Source organism: Scylla paramamosain, chromosome 3, assembly GCF_035594125.1.
Source record: "Scylla paramamosain isolate STU-SP2022 chromosome 3, ASM3559412v1, whole genome shotgun sequence".
In the NCBI taxonomy this organism is placed as follows: Eukaryota; Metazoa; Arthropoda; class Malacostraca; order Decapoda; family Portunidae; genus Scylla; species Scylla paramamosain.
The window spans coordinates 4,050,001-4,062,500 of record NC_087153.1 but is presented as its reverse complement, the minus strand read 5'-3'; the positions used below and the strand labels follow the sequence as shown (position 1 = coordinate 4,062,500).

Below are 12,500 nucleotides of genomic sequence, written 5' to 3'. Positions count from 1 at the left end.
ACTTCTATCAGGTTCCCTTTCAACCTGCGCCTCTCTAAGGAATGTAAATTTAAAAGCTTCAGTCTCTTTTCATAAAGAATACTAAATACGAAGTCCTAAAATGTATCACACTTAAATCGACACATACAAGAAACACAAGAAACACACCAAAAGCAAGTAATCAATGCCATAAACGATGCTTCCAGTCTCCGTGTTTATTTTGCTCAATTTTACGAGTACGTTTTCTGCGCTCAAAACATGCCCGCGACACTCACACCCTTACGCCACACTTGAACATTTTATCTGACCCTTAACTGCCTTAGAAGTAAATGAGACTAAATAAATACTTCAAGCTGCCTCAACAGATAATGAAATGCACGTACTAGATGCATGTTACCGTTTCTGATCCTTGCTTGTAAGAGAATTAATAGCGGCAGTTTTTTTTTTTTTTTTTATTAACCCTCTTAACTATTCTTGAAAATGAATATAATGAAAGATTCTCCAAAGTGTACGAATAAGGTGATGTTCATAGTATTTTAATAGAGGTCCTGATTGTTGGGTATATGGAAATATGTGTGCTAGACGTGGCTTTCCAATTCATTATCATTTTTTTCTTTATACTTGAGCGAGCGCTGCTTCTAACCTCGCGGATCTATCAGAATTACAGTCAAGCGTCACGATCGTGCAGTTATCGGCAAGAAAGGCAACGCAGACTCCCGCCTTAATGCCCGAGGTGTCGCCCATTGTCCAGGTTCTAAACCCTGGGTAACCTTGCCTCGCAGGTGTCTTTTCCTTCTTTTGATATCCCACGCAGCGTTCCGGGGAGTTTAGTATGTTCATGTTCTTACTCTTCGATTCGATGTCCTCTTTTGATTCTACTTTATAGTCCAATGTATTCGCTGATCAGTGTGAAGTAGCATGAATTTCTCCTTTCTTTAGTTAATGATCTTTCCTCTTCTTTGACTTGTATTGTTTTGATGTAGTTCATGAATCTCAATCCTAATGAAATCTGTTAATTTGTAAAACATAAAATGATAAAATGATGCATAAAATAGAAAAAAATAAATAAATTAAAAATAAAAAAAATAAAAAAAATAAAAAAAACACCGAACTGACTTAAAACAACTTATTCTGAAATACGCACATATAGTGGATACATACTTATTCAATGGATATTGCAACCATCCTTCAGAATTTACCCTAGTCGTTAATTTCCCAAGGTAATCGTGCTGGTCAAGCCACCAGTTACTCTGACCCCTTTCCCAGACGGCCCGAGCCACGTGGCCAGCCCCGGGCACAACACGGACCCAGAAAGTTACACGTACAAGCCAACTTGATGTACAAGTTACACTTACTATATATATGTGATTAGTTATTTAAGATATGCTAATTATTCAAGAGTTATGTGTGTTTGTTAGATGGGTTGGGTTGAAGAGCAAGAGATGGAGAGGAGAACGTGTGGTAAGATATATAACGATTGCTTAAGGTAGAAGATGCATGGATCAACTGCAAGGAACTACTGGGAATGAGAGCAGGCATGAGCATAGGGGGAGAGAAGGAAGGTGAATGATGGAGGGTGCGGGAGTGTTTGTGGCATGAAGAAAGGAACAGGTGAAGTTTAAGTGATACGATTTTGATGACAGCAGTGAGTAAGAACTAAGAGTACTGATGCGTAGGTGTTAGTGCTACACAGTGAGTGTGAGGAGGTTGGGCAGAGAAAGCCAGGGTGTGGTGCTTTGTGTGGCTGTCTAGTGGTGGTGCGTGCGTCGCGGCAAGAGTGTTGTTGTATGCGTAGTGTGGCTGGATCAGGGTGTTGGTGCGTGGTGGTGCACGGGGATGTGAGGGGAGTGGCGAGGGCTGCACATTACCATAGCGTGGCCATAATGTGGAAGCGTCCTGCTGTTTTATTTGGCTAGCGACCGTACGGCGCGTCATCTCCACGTGACCAGCTCATAACTTACTCTCTATGATGCCCTGGTGCCCCTGCCCCACACACATACATACACACACACACACACACACACACACACACACACACACACACACACACACACACACACACACACACACAATTCCTCCCGCCCACACTGTCCATATGCACATCCAAATTACTTTTACACACAAACACACGTCTCTCTCTCTCTCTCTCTCTCTCTCTCTCTCTCTCTCTCTCTCTCTCTCTCTCTCTCTCTCTCTCTCTCTCTCTCTCTCTGCGCACGAACACACACACACATACACACACACAAAAAAAAAAAAAAGCGCGCGCACATCTATACAAGCAAAAGCCCGTAAAACCCCTCAACAAATTAAAATTTTTATTTACATCAACAACCTATAATTTTCATACTTTTCTAACGTAATAAAAAGAATAAGAAATATATACACCTCTGCATTATCAGTCTATGCTCGTATGGTTAGCACAGGAAATACCAATTGCATGAACAACAGAAGACTTAACTTGAAGCATGTTGGGGGACGTCCCACTACCCCCTGTCCCCTCGTCCGTCCCGTCCCTTCTTACCTTCTTTATCCACCATCTCACACTCACAACAAAGACGAAATCCAACCCAGCTATCGGCGCCACCCAAGCGTTAGGAAAGCAATTAACTTGAGTAATTTTAGTGTAATGGGCGAAATAAATCACAGCAGCGCGAGGAGGGAAATACCTAAGCAGTGAGTAACGGTGGTGTCAGGAGGCGTAAAAACAATACCGTGTTTCTGTCATTCCCTGCGTTTTCGATTCCTTAAGTTTATTCCTTGCTGCGTCGCCTTTAAGCCTACCAAGATACAAAGGTATCAATAATGTTAAGACAAAATATACGGACTAAAGTGGTTTCGTATTTCTCTTCCTCCTCGTATTCCTCCACCCTCCTTTCTCTTCGTCCTCCTCACCTGAAGTTTACGGAATAGGCGGGTAAAGCAGAACAGGTAAGATGAGCACATTCACTAAAACAACAAGAACTCTTCACACAAAATTACCCTTTGAAGGCGGAGGGCAAGTGTCCCTCCCCTAGGGTCAGGACCGCCACGCTGGCTCGTAACTCCCCAGCGGCGGCCTCTCTTAACTCGCAAGTCAGCCCGCAACACAAACTGATGAAGTCAATATACAAACAAACAAGCTTCAAACTCTCGAGATATTCATCGGGAGGCAAACGGTGTTCCCGAGGCGTCTCGTTCGGTTCACTTGTATATGTTCAACCGACACTCGCCTCTAGGAACATTACGTATTGGCGGAGGTCTCGTGGAGGAGGCGGGATGGGAGCGGGTGGAGGGTGCTGAATGGGAAAGGAGGCAAAACTTGTTGCTGTAGGAAAATGAATTATTAAATCGGCGATGGCGACCCCAAGGGAAGGTTAGAAAGCGAAAACTGTTTTGGGCAGACAGACTGCGAGGTATAAGAAAGGCAAGGACGCAGGAGGCGGAGACGGGAGGGCGAGGCAGAATAGGCCGGCAGCCGCATGTGAAAGATGTACCGAGAAGGAACCTCGTGACGGGGCTCCGTAGATCAAAATAAACTCGCTGGCAGGGTCCGGTGGGCAGGTATAATATATTAGGCACATTATTTGCTCAGATAAACTCTGGTTATGGCAGTCGGGGTGGGTGCCAGGAGGGCTTCCAGCTGGGCGTAGGGACCCCCCTCCGAGGCAGGCGCACCCCCCAAGGTGGCAACTCCGGGACGTCGGAGCCCCTGCGGCCCGGCCGACCCGGCCCCCACTGCCACCCGGCACTCTCCCCCCACAGTTCCACGTGAAATGACACGGCAGCGGCCACACTTCGGGGTCGGGGAAGGTCGACCAGCTGGGAAAAACGGAGTGGGCTTAGCGTGGTGGGAGCAGAAGCAGCAGCAGCAGCACCGGGGAGGCAGGCAGCTGCGGCGGGTGGCGGAGCAGCAGTGACAGCACCACAATAGTATCTTGGCGACACTGGCCGGCCGCCCGCTGCGGTCGTCTGTGTCCTGCCCGGCCGCGTCCTCCGCCGCGCCGTCACGTCCTGCCCCCTGCCTGACCCTTCAGGCTGCCACCCCTTCCCTCTGCCTAACACGCCCGGTCCCCATCCCCTTCCTGGCCTTCCTCTTGCCACCTCCCCTCTGCCTTATCACCTCGGCCCTCTGATGATGAATTCTCAAGCTTCCCTTCCCCTGAGATCCTAACGTCCTGCTCGACATTAAGATCATCGTTATCCGCTCCAACAGGTCCACTGTGCCAGAGCTCCACTCTTATAGATTCACTACGTGTGTGTGTGTGTGTGTGTGTGTGTGTGTGTGTGTGTGTGTGTGTGTGTGTGTGTGTGTGTGTGTGTGTGTGTGTGTGTGTGTGTGTGTGTGTGTGTGTGTGTGTGTGATTCCAACAATCTTTTTCCTCTCCATCGCAACTTCCCCGCCAGACGTGTGCCATAAAAGTCTTCGTTTCCCTGAATTAACGCATTCCCTGGAATAGCAAGAATCAACCGTCAGCATCAAGCATTCTTGGAATTCTTTTTCCTCCTACAGAAGGTTGTGGCTTCCTTACCGCCGCTAACCCCTTTACGTCCACTGACAGAAATCCTGCAATCATGGAGTATTACGAGTCCTGTTAGGATTTGTAGTGTTAAGGACACCACAACGTTAAAGACGACATGTACTCCAAGCAGTGCAAGAGTAAGTACGCTGCGTAGCGAACACTTCCTGAACGCATACCGTCTACCCCTTAACTTCCTTGGACGCCGTGGCCACTATGAGACAAGATGGGCTGCACGTCTCGAGGCCGAAGATAAATTACGTAAAACTGATCTACAGACCATAAGTCAGTTCGAATTTTCTAAAGACGCACATTAAGCATCAGAAATTATTTATCAGGAAGCAAAATGATTACGCCTACTATCGAGACAGAGACAGAAGGCACGCAGGGAGAGCGAGGTGGGGTAGCGGGGCCGGAGTCAGATGGGTGGTGTCATTTGCCATTATGATATATCCCGCTACCTGCACTCCGTCTGCAAACTTGTCCGGAGCCTTGTTTTACTTTTGGTTGTTTGGCTGGCTTACGACCAGCTCCACTATCACCACAAGCACCACCATCACCACCACCACGACTGACAACAAAAACAATGCTGCTGCTGCTGTTGTTCTTCTTCCTTCTCCACCAACTCTTCGCCTTGCTCACTGGCCTTGTACAACGTACTCGTACTTGTTCTTCCACCATTCATCATAGGCTACTATTTCAGCTGACAGTCTCTGAACACCCATGTGCTGATCATTTCTCTCTCTCTCTCTCTCTCTCTCTCTCTCTCTCTCTCTCTCTCTCTCTCTCTCTCTGCTACGTCACTATGAAACTTTTTTCTATAAAATACATCAATAATAAAATAAAGTGTGTGTGTGTGTGTGTGTGTGTGTGTGTGTGTGTGTGTGTGTGTGTGTGTGTGTGTGTGTGTGTGTGTGTGTGTGTGTGTGTGTGTGTGTGTGTGTGTGTGTGTGTGTGTGTGTGTGTGTGTGTGTGTGTGCATGGTGGCGGCTGGCGGTCAGGGCTTGCTAGGGCTCAGCTGGTGGCGGCGGGGGCACAGCGGCATGTCGGCGATATGCACCACTAACGTCATTCTCGCTACATTATGGGTCATGGCTCGTCTCTGGCTCTTCTCTCCACACGATGCCCCTCTCAAACACACACACACACACACACACACACACACACACACACACACACACACATGGAGGTAACAAGCAAGTTCTAACCTTTACCGTCCACTCATCAACAAACATTCCCACCCTTTCTCTAAAAAGTAACACGCTCCCCCTTGAAAAAACTCATGCCTAGCTCTCCCAAACAACACGCCCCTAGCCAACGCAAGATACACGGAAGCAGCACCAAGCCACTACCTCTAATAATCCAACAACAGGACGCAATGCTGGGTTTCGTTCCATATATTTTCTACCAGCATACGTCCCGCGTCACTATAAGCACCACCACTGCATACCATCACCATGCCCACTACCACTTTCGCTACAAGAACACCAATGATGGCCTCTTTAATACACCGAGTTTCAGTGTTTGTCCTGTGTATGCTACTATCGATAAAAGGACGCCAGTAATGTCTTCTCCAATGCGTAATGCTTCAGTGTTCGTCCTGTATACGCTTAAGATACACCTGTAGTTCGATTACGTCTTATGAACGAGCGCATCTTCTCTATTAACGCAACGCTTTAGAACACACACACACACACACACACACACACACACACACACACACACACACACACACACACACAGGTATCAGCCACTACAAAAGTCACTCGCCAATACCAGTACTTCAATGTGCACTACTGTAGTATAATCGCTACTGACTTTTACACTAACTACAGTGGTACGAATGCCCAGATGTCTCTCAACTCTGTCAGTGTCGGCGCTCCCCTCCCACGAGCACCACCACCACCACCACCACCACCACCACCACTGCCACCACTACAGCGCCGCCAGCCCCGGAATCATCGCCGCGCTAAGAGAGACATCAAGCCCTTAGCCAAGCTGTAAAGGCGATGACACACTCGTCTTAGGATAACACAATCAACTACATACTGTTACGAGACAAATCTACCACCACCACCACCACCACCTCCGCTTTAATATGTATCTTCCTCCTCCTATCCTCGACTGGTCTGAGGTTGTTTATATTAGTATCCAAAACAGGCATCACTTCTTAGCAATAAAAATACTAGGTAGAGTTGTCTGGTGTCGTCTGCAGTTGGTGTGTGTGTGTGTGTGTGTGTGTGTGTGTGTGTGTGTGTGTGTGTGTGTGTGTGTGTGTGTGTGTGTGTGTGTGTGTGTGTGTGTGTGTGTGTGTGTGTGTGTGTGTGTGTGTGTGTGTAATGTTTAGCAGCTGTGGTAACGAGTGCCTTACAATTAGAGCAAAATATACCTTGACATATAACACTCCGCCTCTCATATATCACACATCTCAGCTCTGCTCTGCTGTCTATCCTGCGTGTCCACTACCATGCCCTACTAGTTCATCAGGCAAGTGTCACTTCATGGAATATACTGTCTTCTACAGCATATACATGACAAAACCTACATGGCAACCTAGATTTCTTTTTTCTTTCTTTTTTTTTTCCACTCATAAACATTAATGTAAATTTCAATGCAGCAACAGTCAAATCACTAACTGTTCTCTTCTTCGTCTGAATTTGAGGACCACACTATAAGAAAATCAAACATCCTTTTGACTGAACATTCTCTTGAAAGGTTGATGTATTAGATTTCCCACTGACTATATTATCTTTTTATTTTCTTGCGACCTCCTATGCTAAAACTTCACTTATTTATGGACAGCTTGAAGCACTGTATATTTCTTTACATTGATTTTTTTCTCCAACGACATGGAATCTCTCTTTAAACACAAATAATTCAATCTTCACAATCTAAATAGCATGTTATGTCTTATTAAAAATCAATTTTACTGTATATTTTTTTCCTTATTTGAATTGAATTAATTTCATAAAAAAAGAATAAACTTTCTTGTGACGTATCAAATTTATGGTGCGTTCACGCGCGCGCGCGCGTGCACCTACCCACTACTACCACTCCTTTGACTCCACCCATCCCCCAAGTAGTCCACCACTTGTACACCCATGATACATTGCTAAACACGGCCGCCAGCACCACCACCACACAACGCACCCACATACTGAGGCTCATTAATTTCTCCTCGCGTGAAAGCCTAAAGAAAAAATTGCGCATCATCCACTCGAGCATAATAACAAAACCTAAAGCCGTGTCGAGCTGCCTTGTTTTGTCTCCACTAGCTGTGTCTCCCCTCTCTCCTCTCTCTCCTCCTCCCCCTTCCCCACAATGACCTTACCGCCACAGCACCAGCACACTATCACCACCATTCCTCTCTAACACCATCAACGCCAATTATCCCCAGCAAAGACGTCAGCAGGTGTTGAAAGGCAAGGTAGGGAGACGCCCCTGCCTCTGTCGCCCAACGCCCCCTGCCACTCTATCGCCAGAACCCGGGAGCCATTTACAGACGATTATTCCCTTTCATTAATCTATTTAGAGCCGCGTCGGGCCAGATATGTCGCTCATACCACGGCCGGGAAATGAATGGAGGCTGGCAATCGAGGAGCCATCACAAGGGGAGGGTTTAATTGACATACCTGGACCCTCGCGCCCCAGCCAACTCGTCAGGTGAGGCCACGGCAGGAGAGAAACTAGGAAGAGATAGACGAGAGAGTGGGATTGACGCCAAACTGATGTCTAGCGAAGGAAATAAAACGAAAATAAAAGAAAACAGGAATATATCTTTTTCTTGCTATCTTCTTTTTTCTCTCTCTCCTTCGAACACTTTATTGGGTGGTGGTTGTTTTTCGCTGGTTTGTGATACTGGCTGTGACAACCTCCTTCCCAACAACCCTCGTTCGAGTCCTGGCCAGGGCGGGCAGGTGACACTTAGGTAAGTCAGCTGTCCATCCACCTTTCCTGGCTTAGTCTGTACATGAATACGAACGACAACACCTGGAGGGGCAGCTGAACTTACAAGGCGACGCAACGGAAGTGTATACAACTAGTGAGAGTAACATTGCAGCATCAAAGGAAACATCGGTAATGCTTATATCACGGTGAACCTACTACAGCCTATACCTCCCTTCTCCATAATCCGTAAGTATGAATTAAGGACAAAAAAGACAAACATAAACAATAACCATCATACTATTACTTCAATCACCACCACCACTACTATGACCAGCCTTCACCACAGCCACAACAACGTAAAACAAAAAGACTTCCCTAATCTCCCATGGGCACCAGCCGCTTCCCTCACAATCGCCTCGGCCGATCGTGGGGCAGCCAAACAAAAATGCCTATAATCACCCGATAACGGGACACGTGTGTTATCGGGGGCCAATCTTGCGGGTGGACGGGTGAGCGAGAGTGTGGGGGAAGAGAGAGTGCTGTTGGAGAAGGCAGAGAAGGAGGAAAGGAGGAGGACGGCGTGTCGGAAAGGAGGAGGAGGAGGAGGAGGAGGAGGAGGAGGAGGAGGAGGAGGAGGAGGAGGAGGTCCAGGCAAAGACATAAGGCACTTCCCTATCCCATGCCCTTGCCACAACGACGCTGAAGACGAAGAGGAGGAGGAGGAGGAGGAGGAGGAGGAATACAAATACAAAGAAATACAAAGGAAGACCAAACAGCAACAGACCCTGAGGTCCTTACAAGGCTGTTTGGGTAACTATTCTACTCTAACTATTAGTGAGAGAGACATGATAGCACAGGATGATGATGATGATGATGATGATGATGATGATGATGATGATGACGATGATGATGACGATGATGATGAGGATGATGACGATGATGATGAGGATGATGATGAGGATGATGACGATGATGATGAGGATGAGGATGATGATGATGAGGAGGAGGAGACGTTAGTGGAATGTCTAGATTTTTAGCAATGTACGAAGATTCAATAAAAAAATATGACATGAATCCAGATGAAAACGTGTGTGTGTGTGTGTGTGTGTGTGTGTGTGTGTGTGTGTGTGTGTGTGTGTGTGTGTGTGTGTGTGTGTGTAAGAAAATTTCGAAAAGAAGTTGAGAAGGTGCGTGAACGTGCATGAGAACAAAGTGTCTGGAGAGAGAGAGAGAGAGAGAGAGAGAGAGAGAGAGAGAGAGAGAGAGAGAGAGAGAGAGAGAGAGAGAGAGAGAGAGAGAGAGAGAGAGAGAGAGAGAGAGAGAGAGATCAAGTCCTACTCATCTTTCTTGATACGTATCAGGATTTGTTTGAGGAGGATTAGCCATGCAGGTCCAGTAGAGGAGGAGGAGGAGGAGGAGGAGGAGGAGGAGGAGGAGGAGGAGGAGGAGGAGGAGGAGGAGGAGGAGGAGGAGGAGGAGGAGGAGGAGGAGGAGGAGAAAACACCAATACAATGTCTAATGGAGAGAAAGGCACGAAGAGATAAGCGCGCGTACACACACACACACACACACACACACACACACACACACACACACACACACACACACACACACACACACAAAGGAAGGTCAACATTTTCCTACAGAGTTCTTTTCCTCCTTTTTCTTTCCCTAAGAAGGATTCCTCTTCCTACAGCATTCAAATTCCTCTGCTCCTCTTGGTAATGCCGAATCGATCGTTCTTCTGTAGGAAACACACAACTTACATCAACAGTGTGTGTGTGTGTGTGTGTGTGTGTGTGTGTGTGTGTGTGTGTGTGTGTGTGTGTGTGTGTGTGTGTGTGTGTGTGTGTGTGTGTGTGTGTGTGTGTGTGTGTGTGAGAGAGAGAGAGAGAGAGAGAGAGAGAGAGAGAGAGAGAGAGAGAGAGAGAGAGAGAGAGAGAGAGAGAGAGAGAGAGAGAGAGAGAGAGAGAGAGAGAGAGAGAGAGAGAGAGAGAGAGAGAGAGAGAGAGAGAGAGAGAGAGAGAGAGAGAGAGAGAGAGAGAGAGACAGACAGGCAGACAGACAGACAATGCGAGTGAAACCAAACATGAACCTGACCTTTGCAACTTTTCTCTTCCTATTCCATAATGATAAACCTCCTTCCATTATGCAAAAACACACAAATGTACCTTTTTCCACCACCGCCGTGAGCCTCGCCGACCCACCCAACTCATCACAAATAAGTATATGTCTCTGAACGTAACTAACTCCGACTAAACAATTATCATTTTTTGCGATACACGACAGCAAGGACACTCAGACGGTGGGACAGTCCCCTGAGGCGCCACTGGGGACATCAGGCGACCAGGTGGTGACATAAGGAATAAGGAGACGCAGAGCAGGTGGCGTCAGGGACAAAGGAAACAAGCTGAAAACGAGAGAAAATGGGGAAGAAAAGAAGCAAATAAAGGGGAACAAAGGGGGATGCCATGGAAAAAAAAAAAAAAAAAAAGGAGTGGAGTGTGAACAGGGGGAAGGAAATGGGAGCAAAGACTGATATCATGGGAAGGAATACGAAAGGAGCGTAACCAGAGGGGAGGAAAGGGGAATAAAGGGTGATGTCACAGAAAGGAGCATGAAGAGTGTAAAGGTGATGTGGGGAAACGAGGAGAATAAAGGTTAGCGTGAACTTACCTTGTGTCGAGCGAGGCTTGGGTGAATCTTGAGCAGCCGTAGTATTTCGCTGAAGTCACTCTTGGCGACGGCAATCTGCCACTCCTGACCCTCTGGCCCGTACTGGGGACACAAGGACATTAGAATAGTGCCCCAACACACACACACACACACACACACACACACACACACACACACACACACACACACACACACACACACACACACACACACACACACACACAGTTTCTTATATACACCCATAAAAAAAAATAACCCGCAATGAAGATCTGGGTTCGCAAGTCCGTGCACCTGGAGCCTCCTGACCCAGGTAGAGAGAGGTGTGGCGCGGCCTTGTGGTGGCGCTGCCGTGGCCGCTGTTGCCTCCTGATACACCCTGCACCCATCCGTCACGAGAGGGAGGGTAAGGGGGAGGGGCCGAAGTTGATGAGTGGACCTAAGTTTTTTTTTCTTCTTCTTCTCCACCGACACTAACCGGTAAGGTACTGTGTGTGTGTGTGTGTGTGTGTGTGTGTGTGTGTGTGTGTGTGTGTGTGTGTGTGTGTGTGTGTGTGTGTGTGTGTGTGTGTGTGTGTGTGTGTGTGTGTGTGTCCGCGCTTGCTTTTATGTGCACTAAACACTGTTAGAATCGACAAAAACAAGTGTCTGTGAATATAAGCAAGATGGAAAGCAAAGTACTCCTCCCTGTGTGTGTGTGTGTGTGTGTGTGTGTGTGTGTGTGTGTGTGTGTGTGTGTGTGTGTGTGTGTGTGTGTGTGTGTGTGTGTGTGTGAGAGAGAGAGAGAGAGAGAGAGAGAGAGAGAGAGAGAGAGAGAGAGAGAGAGAGAGAGAGAGAGAGAGAGAGAGAGAGAGAGAGAGAGAGAGAGAGAGAGAGAGAGAGAGAGAGAGAGAGAGAGAGAGTATTAGAATATAAGAAATAAGGGAAGCTGCAAGAAACCATCAGGTCTACACTTGGCAGTCCCTGTATGAAATATACCTACCTATTTTCACCTATCATCCCCATCCATAAACCCGTCTAACCTTCTTTTAAAGCTCCCTAATGTCTTAGCACTAACAACATGATTACTCAGTCCGTCCCACGCATCTACCAGTATATTTGAGAACCAATTTCTTCCTATCTCTTTCTTAAACCTAAATTTTTCAAGTTTGAACCCATTATTTCTTGTTCTATCCTGGTTGTTGTTCCTAAGAATTTTGCTTACGTCCCCTTTGTTATAACCCTTATACCACTTAAAGGCTTCTATCAGGTCCCCTCTTAACCTATGTATCTCTAAAGAACGTAAATTTAACAGCTTCAGTCTCACCTAAGGAATACTCTTCATCCCCTGTATCCTTTTAGTCATTCTCCTTTGTACTAATTCTAGTAGACCTATATCCTTCCTGTAATATTGGGACCAGAACTACACAGCGTAATCTAAACGAGGTCTGACCAGCGCCAAATATAACTTTAATATTACTTCGG

At 46.9% G+C, this 12,500-nt stretch overlaps 1 protein-coding gene across 3 annotated transcripts in view; it reads right to left on the bottom strand.

Annotated features, from left to right (window-relative positions):
* LOC135089385 (uncharacterized) overlaps nucleotides 1–12,500 on the bottom strand; it is a 104,588-nt gene that overhangs the window by 56,594 nt on the left and 35,494 nt on the right. For all 3 annotated transcript variants that reach the window (XM_063984956.1, XM_063984951.1, XM_063984957.1), the window contains exon 5: nucleotides 11,040–11,141. In XM_063984956.1, the coding sequence (XP_063841026.1) occupies nucleotides 11,040–11,141 (102 nt within the window). The remainder of the gene's footprint in view (nucleotides 1–11,039; nucleotides 11,142–12,500) is intronic.